The sequence below is a fragment of the Propithecus coquereli genome, unplaced genomic scaffold (assembly GCF_000956105.1).
Source record: "Propithecus coquereli isolate 6110/MARCELLA unplaced genomic scaffold, Pcoq_1.0 Scaffold238, whole genome shotgun sequence".
NCBI lineage: Eukaryota > Metazoa > Chordata > Mammalia > Primates > Indriidae > Propithecus > Propithecus coquereli.
In genome coordinates this window covers 898536-919804 of record NW_012147930.1, presented here as the reverse complement: position 1 = coordinate 919804, position 21269 = coordinate 898536, and the positions used below count along the sequence as shown (strand labels likewise).

Sequence of the window (21269 nt, the reverse complement as noted above, 5' to 3'; positions counted from 1 at the left end):
ACGCCACACACATGCATGCGCACACATGTACACATCTACACACACACCACACACACACCACACACATGCACACACCTACACATGCCACACACACATGCATGCGCACACATGTACACATCTACACACACCACACACACATGCACGCACCACACACATGCACACACCACACATATGCACTCGCACACATGCAGACACCTACACACGTCACACACCACACATATGCACTCGCACACATGCAGACACCTACACACACCACACACAAACACGTGCACACAGGCACAGACCAGGATAACGAACGCACGTATACACGCATCACACACCACACACAAACACGTGCACACAGGCACAGACCAGGATAGCTCCAGGCAACCCGCGGCGCTGCGTGATGCTCTCCGAAGACTGCAGCGCCACCTGGTGGGTGAAGGGAGCATTTCACTCAAAGGAAATCCCGCAGTCAAGCAGATTCCAGGGCAACCAAGATCGAGAAAACACTATCAACAAGGCGTGACCATCCTCTTTTTAAAAAGGACTATTCAGTCTCAAAAGCAAGGCAAAAACCAACCCTTCTAGGGCAACTACAAAAAAACTGACGTATTTATGAAAATACCGGTGTGGCCAGGGTTAAGACCAGACGCACGTGAGATTAGAAGCGGGAGGCTCAGCGCTGCCCAGCCATGGCCGCCGCGCCGTGGCCGACTCACAGGACAGGGCGGCCGGAGGCTCCACCGTATGGTGCCGGCTCAGACCCTGGGGACAGAGCGGCTGCCCACAAGCCACCCTTGTGCCAAAATTCGGGTTCCCAGACACGACCCCAAGGCTCCTGAGTCACAACGTTTGGGGCCAAACCTAGGAATTGACATACACACATTTTGAAGTCCCGAGGTGATTCCAGTGCATCAGGACAAAGGATCTGGAATGGTCTGAGACAACTCAAAACACAAAGAGGAAATCAGTCTCAGATTTCACGGCTACTGCACGTGAAGCCAGCGTTTCCCTGCACTTAAGTTCCACATATCAAGTCGCAGGCCCGGCAGGGGTGGGCGGGAGGCTCTGACGTGACACCATCTTCCTGGCACCACAAGCTCGAGGTCACGGAGGAGAAACCAACCCCACAGAACAGACCAGGGCGGCGGCCCCACAAGGAGGGCGGGCAGTGGTGGCCGGAGAGAGCCAGGGCTGGGGACAGGCACAGCAGCTGTCTCGGGGGCCTGACGGCTGTCCCTGGTGCCCCAGCCCGGCATGGGGACAGGACAGGATCCTTGGTCCGTCAGCGTCAAGGGTGCTCGAGCAGGACGCGAGAACCACGAAATGAAAGGTTTCCGTTCTTCCCCACCCATGGGCATCGACAGAACATTCAAGATGCAGCATTGTTCCTTATAGCTTCGTCACCTCCTTTCAATTTTAGACCAGAAAAAAGAATTAAAAGGCATCAACACCCCCGGTTTAACCTTTCAAAAGAAAAGTCCTTTAGACAACAGAGCTGCCACGGGAAAAAATAATCGACGTGAATCACGACTGAGAGAAAGCAGGCTGGATGGAAAACACGGAAATCCCACACACGGCTACGCTGCGTAACCATGATCCCAGCCACCACTCGCTCGGGGCTGGCGGGGCTCACTGACGTCAGGCCAGCCCCTCACGCGCATTTCCCCGAACCATTATCATGTGACCTGCACCCCGGGCACGGACACCCCCATGTCCCAGACAAGGAAGGGGCTGCAAGACACTGAGTGACCAAGGTGGCCAGAGACACCCAGCTCCCCCCGGGGACGAGCCAGGCTGGGGGAGTCAGGCCCGGGAGGGCTCTGGAGGGTGACACTGGCCACACACTGCCCCTGCCACCCGAGGCCACCCGGGAAAACGAGGGGACGCAGAGACAGAGGTGGAGGCCTGTTAGCCGCAGGGCACAGAACGGATTCTCCGGCCCCTCCCATGCTGGCCACTGCCCTCTGTCAGCGTCCTGCCTGCGAAGGTCCCCGACTTCACGCACCGTCTCCTCTGAGCCTTCTGCCTTGTCTGGACTTTCTGCTCTCACCCTTCCCGCTGCGCCGCGTTCTCCGAGACCAGTCCCGCCCCAATCCCGAGCGCCCTCAGTGACCAGCAGGGACCCAGCCGTGGCCGGTGCCCGGTGGTAGAGGGCTGGGTGGGTGAGTGTCCGGCTCTGAGCCTCGTCGGATGGCAAGACGCGCTCGGTGACCCACTCCCGCCTTTGACTCATGGGGCTAAGCCGGGTGGGTGAGCCCGACCGCAGGGTGGGCAGAGTGCCAGAGTCTTCCTTCCTGGGAACATCTGTCAACAACCCTCCTCCGGCAGCAGCCGCTCAGGGCCGCCTCCCGCTGGGGCGCACAGCGGGCTCGGCGGCCGGGCTGTGGTCAGAGGCACAGAGTCCAGGAACGGGACTCGTCCTCACACAGCTGGGGACGAGGTTCCGACCACTGACCGCGCCTGCGCCGGGGCCTCCCCAGGTGAGACGCGTCCCGACGGCACTGTGGGGACGTGCAGGGAGAACTGCACCGACGCGTGTCTGGGACTCCGCACAGGGCCGGCGCGCAGCACACGCCCCCAGGGGCAGCGACCGAGCAATTGCCCCCCAGCTCTGCCTACGCCTCCCCCGTCTCTGCGCTTCAGCTGCACGAAACGTGAGCCTATCTCAGCCTGGCCAGGAGTTAGCAGCTCGTAGGTGTCCCGCTCAATCTTGGTTCAAGCCCTGACCTTGCCCCCAGGCATTTCTGTGCTGTTCCTCTCTAACCCGACTGTGCTCTACGCGGATCGATCTGCCCACCTGTCTCTGCCCCCATCTCTGTCTACGCATCCAGGTATGTCCCTGTCCACACCACGCTGCCCACTTGGGGAAAACCCAAATCCACTGAAAAGCATCAGCCCTACCCTGGACGGCCTACAACTCCGTGGTCTCGCTCTTCTTGCTGAAGTTCTCTCTTCCTTTCACCCGAAGATAAGGCAACGCGAACCACCGACCCCCACCCCGCGCGCAAACATCCAGACATCAGCAAACGCGGCTCCTCCCACCTGCTGCTGAGATAAACCCTCGGGCATGGGCGTCAGCACGGCGTCCGGGTGCCTGCAGTCGACCTCGATGAACACGTTCTGCTCCTCCTCAAGACAAGATCTGTGATCTTAAAAAAAGTCAAAATGCGTGAGCTTTACGTCAAGATAATACATTCACAACAAGTTTCCACAGTAAGAAAAGCCGTCAAGCAAAGGTTCCATGAGGACACTTCCATTTTCCGTGCTTCTCCCCGCGGGCTGTTAGTGCAGCGCAATGTAACAAACCCAACAAAGTATCCTTCCCATAAGGGGAAGAAAGAGTCGGCCAATATTTGAAATTTTCAATATTTGAAGTTTAATCACAAAAGGCAGGGGTGTCACTGGAATAGCTAGATGGCAAAGCAGCAATATTTTAGAACCTAAATACTTTAATTTTTTAATCTGTAAAATATCACAATCAGAAACAAGGAGCAGCTGCTAAGAATGGAGGATAACAGGGGCTTGGGTGGGACTTTGCATGTCTCTTGATCTTCCATCTGCCCCGTCTCTATAAGTCTGAAAAAGCACAACTTTCCCAAAATCAAACAGTTCAAATCAAAACTAGATTTGCAATTTTTTTAAGAAACCTGGATACCGCTAACTACCTTAAAGAATCCACAAAGTGGGTCACAGAAACTGAGTTTTTCTCACTCAAAGATCCGAAACCCTGGTACACTGAGGCGTCATCTCAGGGGAAACCCGACCACTGTCCAGACTCCTCTCTCGGAGACGGACTGACCGCACGGGGTGGCGGCCGGCACGCCGCATTCGTGAAAAGCGCGGCGGCCGACTCTCGCCAGCACGCAGGACGGAGAACACCGGTTCAGTCCGCGCCTCGCACTCCACACTCGGCACACTGAGGCTCTGCCTGGATTCCGCCGACCTCCCCACGGCCCCCGACGACCAGCCCCCTCAACCAGAGGCCAGTCCTGGCTCCTCCCGCAGCCTGGACCAGGGCCGCTCCGACCGCTGCCCATCGCCTCCCGGGGACCACGCTGGCCTGCAGACCTCAGCGCCTGCGGGGGCCGCCGTGGCTGTTTCTAACCAGCTCCCCGAACCTGGGACCCAGGCGGTGCGGTGCTGCCGGGGGCAGAGCACACTCTGCGCGGCACCGAACGCAGCCCCAGACCCCAGACTCCCCACCCGACAGCCCTGCCCGGCCTTCGCGGGCTGCACAAAAGCCGCCTCCACGAAGGCTGCCCCGCTGGTGTCCCCGGCACAGATTTCCCTGCACATCTTATCAGGACGCACACACCTGTCTCCTTCACCAAGCAGACCCCCCGGGGGGCCTGACACCCCGTCCTCCTCCGTCCTGTTTGAGACGCTGAGGACTTCGTCAGGGTTGAAAGAGAAAAAGGCCTGATTGGTTAAGTTCCACTTACATACAGTTCCCAGGCCATTCCCTGCAGAGACCGAGACAGCAAAGTCCTTCCTAAGCGCGTTCGCGGACACTGACCCCGGACGCCGACCCCGTGCAGGGCACCTTAGCTCGCGTGGAGACACAGGGAACCAGGGCGCAGAAGAACCGGTCAGAGCCACAGCGACCACTGCAGAGTCCCGGCCTCTGAGCCGCCTCCCACAAAGCCAGCGCTCAATTCTCCACGCACAGCGGTTCCGGAAACCTTCTCGGGTAGTAAATGGTCCCTGGCCTGCAGCCGCTGTCAGCGTGCGGCATATCTGCACACGTGTCCTTTTCACGTATGAACTGCTGCCTGGATGAGGTTTTTAGAAAAACCGGAAAATTCTGGTATCATCCTGAATCTTCCTGCACCAGGAACAGGTTCCTACGGCCCGTTTGGAAGGCCACCTTCCCAGTGGACGACCTCCGTCCCCCAGGACGGTGAACACACCCCGGAGCGCCAGTGCTCTGTGAACACGGAATCTGGGACCCTGCTCAGAACCCGCCCGCCCCAGGTCTGCACACCTGAGCGTATCTGGGGGGAGCGGACCGCGCTCTGCAGAGCAGATGGCAACAGGGGAACCGCTGCCCGCGGCGGCGAATCCCTTCATCCGTCTAGCCTGCGACTCTCGACTGCGCCACGCCGCCGGGGCCCTTGCCGCCCCCCACCACAGACACGGCTGCCACGGACGGGGACCCGCAGAGCCGGGGTCGTTCCCGCGCAGACTCGCGGTCACGGACCTTGAGAGACGAGAGACTTGGTCCTGATGAAGGAGCGGCCCCTCTTCACGGCCGCCTTGGTCTTCTCCAGCCCGTCCTTGGTGCCCTCCCTGGCGGCCTTCATGAGCTTCTGCATCTGTTCGAAGAAAAGGAAGCACGTGAGATGCGGGATGAGTCAGTAACATTCTGCTTCCGATTAATTTATTTTAAAAGAATACTGTCAAGTAGCGTTCGGGCTTGAAACGTTACCTGAAATTGGCTTTTCGATTTGGGAGAGTTTTCGTGGTTATTGTGTGTGTGTGTGGTTGGGGGCTATTTTTTTGTTTGGTTTTGTGTGCTGAAAAAAGGAAAGAACGAACTTTAAAAACAGAGTGTTTCCCTGACGTGGCTGAGAAGTCGGTCTCGGCGTTTCCCACAATCCCTTGCAGACACAAAGAGGTCTGCAGAGGCCACAGGTGCCACGCTGCAGCGCACAGACGTCAAAGCACCTGCCCGAAATCCAGGGCAGAACTAACCGCAGACTCTCGTGGCCCCAGTTTAGCCTCACGCCTCCCACGGGGGCCCTTCCTGCCCGTGACCCGCTGGAGGCGCCGCCAGCCATTCACGGGGCCCCTTCCCACTGAGGTCGCGAGGACCCAGCGCCAACCATGGCCGAAGGGGAGGCCCAGCGACAAGGACCTGCTGCCACCCTGCAGGGACCTCAGGGGCGGAACCGCCACGTCCCGCGTGGCCCGGGGCTTGCTGGGTCTGCTTTCCTGGGCCAGACCTGACCATCACTCACGACCGTCCTGGAGCTCCCGGCACATCTGCGCATTTTAGTTCTAATCTTTTTTTTTTCTTTTTAGAGTCGGGGTCTCTCTACGTTGCCCAGGACTCGAACGACCTCCCGCCTGGGCCTCCCCGGTGACAGGGAGGCGGCCACGCTGCCTGGCCGAGGTGTTTCGTGTCTTAGTCTTTCGCAACCTCACACCCGAGTACTGGCCTCTGGACACCGCGTGATCTTTAGAGAAAACCCAAGTGCCCTGCTGGGGGACAGACCAACGCCCCTTCGCACCGACCTCTCCAAGGAGCCTGCTCGGCTCCCAGACGGCGGCCCGCGGCCGGCAGCGCAGACACACAGCAGGCACGGCGCCAGCCCTGACCAGACACTGCAGGCTCCACTGCCTCCTAAGGACGACCCCGGGCCACCACTCACGTGATGGGGACGCACCACGTGCACTGCCCAGCCAGCGCCCAACCGCAAGTCCGCCACCTGCACAGCCGTCCTCCTCCCCACGGCCTCAAACACACCAAAGGCACGGGGCTCCCGACTCCGCCTCCCTCCGCCCCAACAAGGGGCCGCGTCCTGCTGCCCCACCCTGGCGGATCTCGCCAGGTCCCGTCTCCCCCACCGCCAGTGGACCCGGCCCCGCCCTGGCGCCTCCCACTTGTTTCACAGCAAAGCGCCTCGAGTTCGCTCCTTCCCGACCCTGCTCTTCCTCACCCCAGACCCCCCTGGCCTGTCCGGGTCAGGGTCCCGCCACCCGGATCCCAGCTCCGCGTGAAGCAGCGGAAGACCCGGCTCTGGGAGGTGAATGACTGGCCCGAGTCACGTCCCCGCCAGGTCCCCTCGGACTAAATGAAGGGAGGCCGCTGGGCCCGGCCGCTGGGCTGGCATGGCCCTCGCTGCGGCCACACCTGCAGGTGTTTCCAATCGGCACCGTCCACCGCCCTGCGCTGGCCCCTCCACTCCACCCCGGGCTGCCCGCCACCCCGGGCCCCACGTCACGGCCCCACGGGGACACCAGCCACGTGCGGGATTCCCGGGCGCCCCCACGGCCTCCGGGCCTGAGCACAGCACGTGTGGAATGAAACGCTTCTGAACTGACGTCTGTTTTAGGGGAGCGTCATTCAACTCTCACGAACGAATCACAAAACATCAAGGGGACGAAGACCAAATTGGAGCGAACCTTACTTGACAGTGCCCTTTTAAAACACGTCTCGGAGACGTGACCGTCGCGACATCCAAACCCAGCAGTTCTCAAGCTTGGGTCTCGGGAGCACCTCACACTCCCAAAAATCACCGAGAACCCCAAATGGCTTTGGTTTATTGGGGTTTTATTTGTCTATATTTACGATAGATGTTAAAACTGAGGAAAAATTTAATATTTTTATAGCTATTCATTTAAAAAAATAAATCTCTTATATGTTATCTTAAATAACATATTCATGAGAATCACTACGTTTTACAAACAGGAGAGCGGCGTGGTCTTGAACTTCTTGGACACAGCCGGACTCTGCGCCCGTCGGCTGTGGGGCCACGGAGGCCCCTCCGTTCACGCATGAAAGCGAGGGGTGGACCGCGTCTCACATCCGTGAGACCCCGCGGGCATCTGGGTGACGCCGACCACCCCTGGCCCGCACTTTGAGAACTGCTGCTCCCAGGCCGGCGCTCAGCGGAGCCGCCGGGTTTCTCCTGCCGCGGCGCGTCTGCTTGGCGCTCGCGCTGCCCGCGCCGGCCAGCGCCTGCCACTCTACCTTCAGCTCCTGCTTCTGCCTCAGCTGCTGAAGCTCCACGGCGCCCACCGTGCTGGCCATCAGCTCCCTCACCTTTCTCTCATAGTGCTCCTTGAGCCGGCTCAGGTCGCGCGACAGCTACAGCACAAAGAGACAGCTCGTCACTCACGGCTGTGTCGGGACCGCAAGACGATCCTGCAGCGGGAGGACGGCGGCGGCGGCCGGTGGCGTTCGCGCGGCCGGTGGCGTTCGCACGCCCGGCTCCTCCGGGGACCGCACCCGCCACGCGGGAGCCCCGATCGCTAGCCCCGCCGCCGCCTGGGGGACGGACACAGCAGTGAGCAGAGCGCGTCATGGCAGGGCAGACGCGGCTTCAGACGGGCCAGACCGCAGACTCTCCGTGCCGGACAAGAGCAGATAAATGTACAAAATAATCTGTGCACAATTGCTCGTTTATGTTTTGATGGGATCAAAATTATCAACATACGAAATATGCATAAAATTCTTCTTTCATGTCAGCACCAAGCAAAGATGCCTGCATTCGGAAGTGTACTGAGGGTGACATGTTTGGACGTGGCCGGCACAGGTTCTTGACCGTCCGCACGCTGACAGGACGCCAGGGACCTTGCAGACCCTCCGTGCGGCCAGCGACCCTCGTGTGCGCACGGCTGGGCCCACCGCTGCTGCGAGGGCCAGTCCTCACGTCAGGGACGCTTTAGGCAATTTTTAATAAAACTTTGAGACCGTGTTTGAGATGAGTCTTGAGCAACCTATAGTTTTATTTTGGCCGTTTTTAAAATACGACTGTTTACACTGGGAAGCCGGCACTCCTAGGCAGTGCCACCTGAACGGGCCTCACCCCGGGGCTCCCTGTCTGCACCCGCCCCGCGTCCCACCCTGTTCCAGGGCGCTGCTCTAGCGCGTGGAGGTGCGGGAGGCGGAGGGAAAGGCAGCGCTCTGGGCTCCTGCGTCGTTATCCGCCCCACAGACCAATCCGGAGCTTCCACTCTGCTTCTCCCGGCATGTAGCGGCTGCCCAGCCACCCACACGCACCAGGCATTCCAGGTGCTCGTTCGGGAACACGGGCAGGCTGAGGGCAAGGCGGGCGGGGTTTTCCTTTACCGATGCTGCCGGCGGGCTCACCCGTGCTCCACCCGACCTGGCCCCGTTTGCCCATAACCCGCCGTGAAGACGGAACGTAAGTGCTCTAACAGGCGTCCCGAGGCCCACTGGACGCTCTACCCAATCAGAGCCCAACATTCTTCGCAAAGCTCGGGTTAAATCATGGGTTTCTGACTGGGCCGTGTGAGCTAAGTATCCTGTTGGCCATGACAAACTGCAAGCCTGACCTCATCTGTCGTGTAAATCTCAGCTGTCATAATTCTGGCCACCGCTCCTGGTCAAAGCTTGTTAATAACACTGGGCAGTGAACTGACCACCACGGATGGGCAGATTCTTCCTGAGTTTCATGAAACAAATTCACAGAATGTGGGAAACCCAAGCAACCCATAATAACCTGTAAACCACACGGGCGGGGCAGCCACATCTAGGAATGCATCTCTGTTCCCAGGGGCTGTTGGGGGTCAGGTGGGGGAAAACTGGCCACACCAGTGGCCCCAAGGTCAGGCCCCAGGTCAGTCGGCGCCAAGGACGGCGTCCGACTGGCCGGCTGGGACCGGGACTGCGCGTGGCCTGCATCTGGACCTCACACGGAGAGTGCGTGAAGCGCACGGACATTACCGTGGATCAGCACAGATTCGCCCTTCCGCAAACAGCCGGATAAAAACTCCACCAGCAAAACAGACAGCACAGCCAGGCACCTCCGGACCGGGAAGCCTCCTCGACCAGGGGGTGCCGGCCCAGCCCCTCCCACGTCCCCAGCTCCAGAATTCGCTCTTTCAAGCTCTGGTGTCTCCCTGGACCTCAAGCTAATGACTTTTCCACACACACAAAAACAAAGTCTAAAAACTCCTTTAAGAAGGGATCATGGTGGAGCGGCTCAGAAGCTTCTGTCCTTTGACGCCATTTTTAACATCCATTTTCGCATCTCCCTGTTCACGCTGGAAGCAAAGTGCAGCGGTGCGTGTCTGCGGCATCTGCTCGGCGTGCCGGCAAGCAGAGTCACGTGCACCGTGCAAAACACGCAACACAAACAGTTCAGAGAATAATTGTTCACTTTCCTAAAATCCTCAAGGTAGTGAGCTCGCCTGAGACCTTTCGGGCGATTTAGTTTATAAAAGTCTGATTTCCCAAATCCTCCCATGATCACACTTACACGAAACGACAGACCCTTCTGCCTTGCCCCCCATACCTCATGCTTCCCCCAGACCACGTGTCAGCATCTTAACGAATAACATTTGCGTGTTGCGTGAGTCGCGGTCGTATGTCCGAGGCCCAAGCACACGTCCATGCAGTGTGCCGTCCCCGACACGCGGACTGAACACGTACCTGCTTTTTGTGGTTGCCGCGCAGGAAGGACCTGGGCATCCCGCTCTTGCCCTCGGAGTCGCTCTGCTCTTCGTAACTTTCAAACTCGCTCGAGCTCCACCCGTACTCCAAGGAGCTGTTTCCACCTTCCTCCCCGTTCTCCACGTCATCGTAAATCATCTCCTCTGGATGCATAAATTCCACAGTGAAGTTAACACACAGACTTAGAATTCGCTGCCGACTGTCGTGTGCTTGTCTGTGGTTTTGCCAAATCGCCTAGAGTCGGGGGTGGCGGCACAGCTGGATAATCCCAGGGGAGTGTGGCACCCCGGCTACGCCCTGGAAAGGCACCACACAGACCTCCGCCACACGGGCGGTGACGCGTAGGGGCCGAGAAAAGCCCTTCGGGTGGTCCGTGACACTGGCCACGACAATCCGACATGATTGTGCCAAATAATGTGTCAGCCACAGAGAACTTTCCACAAAGGAAAATCTTTATGTAAATGTATGAATTATAAAAAAATAAATGGTATAGATACAGAACTGACAGGGAGAGAGACTGCAGGTAGGGAGCGGGCGACGGCCGATCGGGGACGGATGGGTGGGGAGAGGGGTGGACAGACAGACAGACAGACAGGCGGCAGAGATTCAAGTGCAGCACGAGTGAGGCTCCTGCCGAACAATGGTGAGATTTTTTCTGTGATAAAAACGCTCTAATAAAACGTAATCTGCTACTGCGTGTGGACGGCTTCTATCGCATCAGTCATTTCGGAATCAGAGAAGGACACGCCGTGCTCACGTCACCAAACACAAGGACAGGGGACCCGTGTTTTGCAACGCCGAGGGCAAGGTGTGCGTCTTTGCTGCGTGATCCCCGTTCTGCGACGTGGTAAACTGAGCCGCGCTGCCTCACAGGCTACCCGGCCCTAACCGGCAAAAAGACTCAACCCACGGCTGGGGCCTCTTCAAACAGGCGCAAAGGCCTCGAATGCAAGACCCATGGGACACCCTGACTTGTGCACGCGCGGGGAGCCGGGGCGGACACGTGGGCTTTCTATTTTCAATGCTATGCTGCTAGCAGGACCTTCAGAGAACAAAGACGATTCTCTGACCTCCCAGAACGCCGGTGTCTCTAACTTCTATCGCTGGCTCGCACGAGCTCCTCGGCGGGGGCACTCAGCCCGGGGCCCAGCCTGGAGGGTCCCTGGCTCCTCCCGGGTTGCGGGTCCTCGCGGGTGGCCACATTTTCTCTCTTGGTACTGGCAAGGGTCTCACTGTGGGGTTGGGGCTCTGCGGTTTCGACTGCGTTTGCCCAGGTGTGGACTGACGCAGAATTAAACCCGCTTTGAATCTGTTGCTCTAAAACCTGAGGATTTATATCTTTCTTTAATGCTAGAAAATTCTCAGTCATTCTTTCTTCGAATATGACCTTTCCTGATTCTGTTTTCTCATCTGTACCATTTATGAGATATACGTTGCTGCTTCTCACCTCTCTGCTCGTTTCCTCCGTATCTTAGCCCTTCCTGCTTCCCTGGGGTGATCACGATAACCTCCCTATTTCAAGCGTTGAAATATAAACACACACACGCGTGCACACACACTGATATTCTACTGCATACCATCCACGAGCCGCCACGCAACACGCAAACACGGAGAGAGTGCGCGGCTGCCATCCCGGGGTTACGCACGCACCAGACGGCCACTTCACGGGCAGAGGCAAAGCTGCCAAACCGAACCCTTAAACTCAATTCCAGACAGAATCGAACCTGGTTCAGAGTCCGAGTTCTCCCTGGGGACATCGTCGTAGATTGCTTCTTCAGGGTCTGGAAGAGAAAGGGAGGAAAACTTCAAGCACTGAGTCACACGAAGGGGGCGCGACTGCAGTCAGAGGGGGCCGCGGTCCCCGTGACGTCACAGTTATTCAGAGAGCGTCTAAGCGCAGTTAACAGCCCATCGGCAAAGCAGATGCATTAATTTTAGGGCAGAATATTTTGCTGGGAATGAAGGACATCGCCCTACGCGGGCCAGCTGTAAAGTACCACCAATAAGGAGCTCTGTGGCTTTGTGTTCGGTTACACATTTGCCTGGGGACGCAGGCACGACGCGGGGACGGGCTGTGAGCAAGCGTGTCTGTCCCCGAATCCGTAACTACTGTCACAAAAGCAAACCTGGTGCGAGGGGAAACGGGGAGGGCGGAGGGGTGCTCGATGGGATGAGGCGGGAGGCCCGGCACGCTCACCACGCGGGAGCCAACGAGCCGCTCCAGAGCTTTGGAGCTGGCCTGGGGCGGAGGAAAGCGAACACCGTCCCCCGCCCCCCACCCCGGTGCCGGCAGGACTCACTCTCCATCCAGGCCGTGTTGGCCGGATCCGCTGCCCAGCGGGCCAGTGCGCCGTCGTCTTTACCCACCTGGTCCTCGCTGAAAGAGAACAGACCGAAGTCAGACAGGAGAAGGGCTCCCCGCATTAGGTTGCTGGATGCCCTAGTGTGCGCGCGTGTGTGTGTGTGTGTAAATATATGTGTGTGTGCACGTGTGCGTAAATACGTGTTTGTGTGTAAATGTGTGTGTAAATACATGTGTGTGCATGTGTGCGTAAATACGTGTTTGTGTGTAAATATATGTGTGCACGTGTGCGTAAATACATGCGTTTGTGTGTAAATATGTGTGTGAATATGTATGAATATATACGTGCGTGTGAATATGTGTGTGTGTGTGCTACCGTGCGTGGGGATTAAGTGCTTTCCCAGGCGGTGCCATCGGACACCCCAGGTTCAAATCTCCCCCCGTAACTCTGTAACCGAGCGCTCACGCGTGCTCAGCCCGTGCCCAGCAAGGTGTCCAGGACGGGGGGTGCAGTAGGAACACGGTCCCTGCTGCGAAAGGCCCGACTGTCCCCAAGTTTCATCAGCCCCTCTGGGGGCCTCCTGGGGGCGCCCCCGCTGCTGGGGTGGAGGCACCAGGCAGGCTCGGCCTCTCCAACTCCAGAGACACGTGAGACCACCACATAAGACGCAGGTGTCAGCCTGTGGGCAACAGAAGCCTGGGGAACACTCTATTCAGAAGAATGGCAAGATCAGGGTCATGGGACAAATTGAGCGTGTCCCGTGAGAGGCACAGATGCTCACTAAGGGGACATGGTGGCAGTAAGGCCCGCGACGCCCGCGTCCTGCTGGGGGCAAACCAAGCCGTGCGCGAGAGCAGGAGCCAGAGGGCAGGGACAGGAAGGAGGGCGACCACCCAGACACGCAGGGAACACCCCGGAAAACCCACCCATGGGGGCATCACTGACATCAAGGTAGGTGGCAAGACACCGCCCCTCCCTCGCTACCACTTTGTGCTAAAGTCCTGACAAACCTGAAATATCCGGGTTTCAGGGTGAAGGGAGGGACCAGGTGCGACACCGCGCAGGCTCGGGGACACGAGGTTCGGGTGTGGCCCTGCGCATGGCAGAGGATGCGCCACGAAGAAAAGCCGTGTTCTTGCACTTTTTACATTTAAAGTTATATCAAAACAAAAAGTTACCCCCCAAAAAGGTAAAAACGGAAGAAACCTGGAGCAAACGCGAATGGTATTTTACATTATTCCTGATAGTTTCCATACGTTTCTAACACTTCACACTTTCGAAAATCATTGGAGGCTACTTTCACACCACTTTCGACATTCCTTTTCTCAAAACCGTTCGTCCTTTCCACGCACCTGTTTTTCGTGGTAAGTTTTAGAGTGCCGGTGATAACATGCCGCCACTAATTTTTAACTTTACACAGAATAAAATAAAAGGTCTTGGCTGGATGTGTTTTCTGACACAATGCTGTCTTCAGGCTGGGGGACCCGAGTAAGGGGAGAGCTGCTCCCAGGTGCCCCCTGCACCTTCTGAAGGGCTCACGCAGGTACACTCTGATCTGTCACGGGGCCGGCCTACGTGACCAAAACCGTGTGAAAACCAACAACAGGGCCAAGAGTCACGGCCATGCCTGGCCGGTGCAACTCGATGCCTGAAACAAACTCAGTTCTTATCCCCACACTCCGCTGCCGACCCTGCCCGCCCCAGGGGACACCCCGGGCGCCTCAGGAAACCGAGGAGGAGGCAGGGAGCCCTCGGAGCACCCTGCTCACAGCTCAGGACAAAGGCACGAACTCAGAACAAGTGTGTGAGATGAATGGAGTCACCTGTTTGGAGGGTCCTCGGAGCTTAGAGAATTAAACTGGTGATCTTCTGTGACTTCCGGTGTCTCTGCGAGGAAAGAAAAAAATTAATGCTGTTTTATGATGAATGAAAATAATGATGAAGTTGATTTTTCTTTTTGAGACAGGACCTCACTCTGTGACCTGGGCTAGATTGCAGTGGTGTGATCAGAGCTCACTGCAGCCTCAAAGTCCTGGGCTCAAGCGATCCTCCTGCCTCAGCCTCAAGTAGCTAGGACTACAGGCATGTGCCACCACACCAACTAATTTTTCTATTTTTTTTAGAGATGGGGTCTCACTATGTTGTCCAGCCTGGTCCCGAACTCCTGGCCTCAAGCGATCCCCTGCCTTGGCCTCCTGAAGTGCTGGGACTACAGGTGTGAGCCACTGTGCCCAGCCTAAAGTTGATTGTTTATCCTTAAAATGATTTCATATTTCCATTTCTTATCAACGATAAGCTTATCTTAGCATAAAGATCAGCTGATAAATTTAGCAATGTTTAGCTTTTAGGTAAACTGTATTCAGAACAGCACTATAATGAAATGTGATATCCTGAGGGCTTTGGAAAGAGCCATAAGCCCAGATACACCAGGCCAGAGCTAAGTGGCAATGAAATATTCTCCCCCATCCCCGTGTGTTCACGGGAAGCCACGTTTGTGATTTATCTGAAGAGGCATCTGCTGCAAACACTGAAGCTCTCCAAGGGAGCACTAGTGAAGCTTGTGAGATTTGACAACGGACCTTCTCCACCCACAAACTCTCGCACACGCACACACCGGCCTGGTCCCGTGGGGCTCCCTTCCCACCTCTGTCAGTGGCTGGCGGGACGGGTGGTGAGCTTGTGGCCAAGGCCACAGTGCAGGTCTGTGCAGAGGGACGGGACTGGACCATCCGAGACAGCCCGAGGAGTGTGCGGGGCCAGGAGGGGACGCTCCTGCCTCGAGGGCTGGGCGGGAGCTGCGGAGAGCCCCAGACAGCTACACGCACGTGCACGACCCCCCAAGTCCTCTGACGGCTCCGCCACCGCCCGGGGCGCCCGAAATCGGTGGCGGGAAGGAGAGCAAAATGCTCAGTGGTTGCCGGTTGTTGATCGCTACGCTGGACGGCGACCACGAAACGCCTTCTGAGTGGAATTTATCTCGTGGCTACACAACGGTTCTTAAACCCGTTAGAACTGCGGAAGCTGACCCAGGGTCCGGAAAGCCGAGCTCAGCCTGGAGAGCTCACCCACAGATGTGTTCTCCTGGTCATGCCGGGCGCGGCCACACGGCTGGATGCCGCGTGGCCACAGACGAGATGCGGGTGACCGGATCTGCGGGGCAGCGCCACAGACCCCACGGCATTGACATGCGCAGTTTTCTGGGCCACGGAAAACTGAGGCATCTTCCCAAGGGCCCGTGTCTAGTTGGAGGCAGGACCAGGATCCGAAATCAAACCCGCCTGCTCCAAAAATTGCTCTTCCCACCACACTCCGTGCCTCCAAGAACCACCCGAATAACCCCTCAAAACACGAAAATATCCCCCAAGCTGAAGCAGACAGCACGTGCTGGTGGGCAGCAAACCCACTTCCCAGAGTGAACCACCCCCGGGGGCGGCCGGAGCACAGCTCGGACTCTGTCCGTGTGGGCCGCACGTGCACCGTCCGGGAGATGAGGGGCCCCCACACCGAGCGCCCCCACACCGAGCGCCCCCCACGCACGACACCTGCCCGGCGGGGAGGTCGGGGAAGGTGCGCCAGGGGCACCGCCCAGTCTCTCTCTGCTCCGCGAGCACCTGGGCACCGCGGCCCCCAGCGGACGCTGACACCCAAGAATTGCTCTTGGTCAGCAGGAAAAATGCTGGGACCCGCTCCCCCCAGTGCGGCCAGGCTTGTGCTCCAGGCAGCAGCCGGAACCTTCCGTCGCCGGGCGCGGAGGGAGCCTGGCTGGGAGGTGCGCCCAGCACAGCCCTGCAGGGCCAGGCAGGACCACGGCACAGGCGCTCGGAAGCCGCAGGGCTGTCCAGGCAGGAAGTCCGGCCGGACTTTGAACCCAGGCGCGAGGCCAAAATCCACGCTTTTTCCACCTCGGGAAAGAGGTCGTGCACTCATCTCTCCTTAAAGGATTAAAAGACAAACACAGGGTGACTTGTTCCTCCGCCCTGGCACTGACAGAGTCTTTGTTACAGCAGAGTTTTACGATCGGCTCTAGGTGGACAACACAAAAATAAGGAGCTTGTTTTAAAATCATTCTAAAGTATTTGAAAAATTATTTTAAATGAAGTTTGATCATTTAAAATAAACAGGTAATTTAAAAATAGCAAATTACTTTAAAAAATACGTCTTCCTTAAGCGCAAACTCTCCACAATCCACACGCCCTTAATTTCGGAAGGTTCTTACTTCTGACGGTTACAGGGGAACAGTGCTGTGGACCGCGGCAAAGCCCAGGATTACTGCCAACTTCGACAGAACGAGCGTGGGAAGACATCTATCCTGAAAACCCTCTGTGGTTTCCCAAATTCAAAATCGAGATTTTCCTTTAAAGAAGACTTTTTCCTCAACTGTTAACTGGAAAGGAAAGGACCTTCCCACTGGAATTTTCAATCAACGGGAACCGTGCGTCTCCCTCTCAGAGGCTGCTGTTCTCCGTTAGGAGAACATCTCACACGCCCGGGAATTCCTGCAGCGTGTCCTGGGAAAACCACACGGAGACATCCAGCCAGAGGCCTGAGGGCTCCGCTCTGAAGGTGACCAGGGTGGCTCTCGCGGGCAGAGGAAGGTTCTGGACCTCCGCTGCCCCTGGGCACCTGGACCTGCACAGGGCCTGCTCCCTCCGAGCGGAGGTGGCGGCCAAGGCCCCAAACCACACCTGTCAGGGGCTGTGGCCTTGGACACAGGAGAGGGAGGAAGGCGCACAGGGGTCACCCGCGGCCTGGCTCTGTGCCCTCGGCAGGGACGCGGGACACTGTCCCCCGCATCCTCCCTGCACCGTCCTCGCTCCTGACCTCCCCAGGGCTCCCGCGGGGCTCACGGGACACGCCAGCCCCTCCCCCCGAGTGCCCTCGGCCCGGAATGGAGACGGCTGGACGGACCCTGACCTCCAGGAGCCTGAATCTGCCATCGCGGATGACACTAGAGCACACAAGAACATAACCAGTTTAGACTAGCAAGGGACAGGGGCCAGAAAATGCAGGAGGCTTGGTGCATGCGGTAGGGGAGCAGTTCTCCTGTGGGTCCTCCCTGACAGCAAGGCCACTGCACTGGGGATCAGACCTCATTTCAAGGTTCTCCAAACAACACACTCTGACTCCCGTCCGTAACTGTGCTCCTGCCACAGAGGAAACTGAATTTGGGACTCGTGTTCCGACTTTGCAAACCGACCCCTGAAGCTGGGGGAGGGGCGGCGGTACCTTCCCCGTCCAGCGACGCGGCGCGCACGATGACCGGGCTAGAGTAGGCGGGCAGGAGCAGCGGCAGGCTGGAGGGGACGGCGTAGCCGCAGGGCACGGGCACCGCGTAGCCGCTGGGCACCAGCAGACCCGCGCCCTCCTCCTCCGCGCTGCCCTCTGGAGTTGGCGGCGGGTCTTCCTGGATCGGCGAGATGTCGATGACGGAATACGGGTTCACTTTCACCGGGACCGCGAGCTGGGCAGGTTCTGCCCCTGCGATGCTGTCGGCTGCGGTTCCGCCTTCCCCTCCTGGAGGACGCAAAAGGGACTTGTGGGCAGACCAGTCTGCAGGGGCGCAGGGACACCCCCTCCTGGCGCAGGCAAGAAGGAGCTGGGGATCCCACCTCCGTCCCCGGCGAGAGCCCCGGACACTCCCAGAGCATCGCAGGCAGCCTCAGGGCCCGGCGCACGGGCAGCCTTGCAGGGAGCCGGCACCCTGGGGTGAGACACGCCCGCCTGGCTGCGCCGAGACGGCTCGTCCAGGGAGCGAAGGCCGTAGAGGCATCGCTGGCCGCGCCAGGGGGCTTTGCACGGACAAGGAGGCACGCGCTGGTCCTCCGGCCGCACCGAGGTCCGAGCAGTGTGTCTGGTCAGGGTAAAAGCGCCCAACCCACCTCCAGACTTAACACCACAAACCCCTGCAGTGAACTCATCTCCAATGGCTTCAATATTTCATATAATACGGTGACGTAGCCATGAGGCGATGTTTATCGGAAAACAGCAAAACGTTTCTTTGCAAAACATAAATATAACGACAACAACGAATACTGTGGAAAACAGGAGGCAGGGAAGAAACGCACCAACTCAGAAAAGTCGTTTCAGGTTCACCGTGGGGAAATCACGAGTCTCCGGCTCCTAGAAACATCCTTTCCCCGCAACGCTCCAGCCAGGCGGGGAGAACGGGAGACACTCGGGAGCCCCGACCGCACCTGCGCACAGGCCCCACCAGCAACACCTGGGACTCACCTGGCGGGGAGGCCGCCGCGCCCACAGCCGCGGTCCCCGTGCCGGGCGCGGAGGGGGCCTGCCTGTCGGCTTCTGGGACTTCATCTCCGCTGTCGAAGTCGAACTGCTCTCCCTCGTCCTCCTCATTGTTGTTGGCATCGTGCTTCGCTTCGTTTTCTAAGGTTTAAAGGAACACACATCACAGCGCCAACGTACACCAGTACATCCTGCACAAAGACAAAGCCACAGAAGGGCCAAGGAGACAGAGACACACACGTACGGCAGAGACGCTAGGCCGCTCTCTGCCGAGGTTTCCTGGGAGAAATCTGCATCGTTAGAGTGCTGCATCACCATTTTTTATTTCCTTTCAGCAGGACTCACAAGTCACAGCTGGAAAAGAAAACGAGGAGGAAGGAGGAAAAGAACTTTTCACGTTTTAAATACATACGCCATGGACTTAGACATTAAATGGGAAAAAGCAAAGCTTAGCAGTGTATTAGCCAACGAGGGGGGAGGAACGTGCAACCCGGCGATGGTGTTCACTCGTTTGACTGTCCCCAACCTGTGCTCCCTCACGCAGGCGTGCTGGGAGAATCTGCCGCAGGGCGCTCTCGCCTCGGTAGGGGGATTCTGTCCAAGGCGGCTTTTTGTTCGGCGGGGGTGGGGAGGGGTGAAGGTTGCTGATAGAACACATTTTACATCACACGCGTGAAGATTTCTCATCAGACTTTTAAAAGAAAAATTCAGCTGAATTTATTGTTCAGGGAGCAGGACCCTGTACTAGCTGCAATCTCAAATCATTAGAGGGTCATTTTCTTTATAAGGTTTGTTCAGGAAAAAAAAACGCACGCCCTAGAACTAAGATGTTCTGAAACAGCACGGAGATCCCTGCGTACAAAATAGGCTCTTGAGTGTCTGTGAAGGGACGAAACGCAAGCTCTGGGGACGGGAACCCACGCTGTGCCCGCGTGGGAAGAGCGCGGCTCTCCAGTGTCTTGGTGGGGGGTGGTCAGTGGCCCAGGTCTGCGCGGGGGACGTAACCAGACGGTCTACCCTGGTCAGTTGGCAGTCAATCGACTCATCGATGCAAACACGAATTTCTACAAGTTACAAAACAGAAAATTGTAAGACATGTTTTTTCCTAATAGTTGCGACATAACATGGCCACGCCCATTTTAGCTTATGCCTAAACGCGGAATGCAAAGACAAGATACCTGACAATCCAATCTTTAAAACGCCGGACAAGGGGCTGCCCGTGGGGACCCCCAGGCTGACGGAAAGCGCGGCCAGTCGCACGGCCGGGGCCAGCGCCGCTGCAGCTCTTGGGTGGCCAGCGTGACTGAGGAACTGGCTTGTTCCGGTTATTTAATTCTAATTAATCCTAATTTTTTAGCCTAGTGGACCGTGCAGGCCTGAATCTTGGGTTACTAAGGAGGCAAACAGCCTGTCTGAGTGCGGAGCTGGCCCCACGCCCCTGCGGTCCCCCGCCTGTGTCCACACGGTCTGGAGCAGAGACTGGGTATTTTTAACAGATAATGTCTTAGAGCAGTTTTAGGTTCCCAGCCAAAGCGATCAGGAGGTACAGAGAGCTCCCGAATGTCCTGTGCCCCCCACATGCGGCCTGTCCCCCATCGACACCCCCAAGTGGGGCGTTTGTTACCGTCGACGCACCCACGACGTCGCGACGTCACCACCAAGGTCCACAGCCCACCTGAGGGCGCCCTCTGGGCGCCGCGTGTTCCGCGGGTCTGTGCAGAAGCATGAGGACCTGTACGCAGCACCGTGGCATCACGCAGAGCAGTTTCATGCCCCGCCCCGTGCTGCCCCTGTTCATCCCTCCACCCCACCCTGACCCCTAACAACTCTGATCCTTCACCATCTCGCGGCTTTGCCTTTTCCAGAGCGTCACGGAGTCGGGACCACACAGCACGCAGCCTTTCCAGACGGCTTCTCTCACCCGGCAACACGCATTTGAGTTTTCAGTCTTTTTGTGACGGGATGGCTCGTTTCTTCTCAGTGCCAATATTATTCCAGTTTCTGGAGGCACCGGTTCATTTCTCCCTTTGCCCACGGAAGGACATCCTGGCGGCTTCCAAGCCTTGGCGATTACGCACAAAGCTGCTGCAAACATCCGCGTGCAGGTTTCCACGGGGACAGTTTCCCGCTCACTGGGTGAACCCGGGCAGCGCGATGCGGGTCGTGCGGTGAGAGTGTGCGGCTCTGTAGGGGCCGTCCGCGCCCCACCGCAGTCGGCGAGCGGCGGTCCCTGGGGGTCCGCATCCTCACCAGCGTTTTGTGCCGTGAGTGCTCTGCATTTTGGCCATTCCAAGTTTAGTTTTAATTAAAGCTTTCTTAAAGAGGAAAAGAATTACCAACAAAGTATCTAAGTTCAGTCTGACACTTATCACCCGCTGTGCGGCGACGAGGCTGTCCTGACTGGAGAACGCGCTGTAACTGCCGCCCTGCGCACCCCAGTGGGCGAGCTGCGCAGTCCGTGGATTCCTCAATAAAGCCGTTAACCAAAAAACTTAATCTCTCATTGCAAATAACCAACACATATAAAACAACAACTGCCACCTGGGTTTGTCAGGCAAAAATACATTGCTAATGTCAGCAACTTACCAATA

At 57.8% G+C, this 21269-nt stretch overlaps 1 protein-coding gene across 1 annotated transcript in view; it reads right to left on the bottom strand.

The window, feature by feature from the left end:
- The window catches only part of ARHGEF10 (Rho guanine nucleotide exchange factor (GEF) 10), a 75353-nt gene that overhangs the window by 50819 nt on the left and 3265 nt on the right, over positions 1-21269 (bottom strand). Inside the window, exons 2-10 of the mRNA XM_012645865.1 lie at positions 18664-18819; positions 17659-17946; positions 14256-14319; positions 12430-12506; positions 11854-11910; positions 10109-10272; positions 7682-7798; positions 5186-5300; positions 3028-3134 (exon numbers count right to left, since the gene is read on the bottom strand). Of these exons, the coding sequence (XP_012501319.1) occupies positions 3028-3134; positions 5186-5300; positions 7682-7798; positions 10109-10272; positions 11854-11910; positions 12430-12506; positions 14256-14319; positions 17659-17946; positions 18664-18819 (1145 nt within the window). The remainder of the gene's footprint in view (positions 1-3027; positions 3135-5185; positions 5301-7681; positions 7799-10108; positions 10273-11853; positions 11911-12429; positions 12507-14255; positions 14320-17658; positions 17947-18663; positions 18820-21269) is intronic.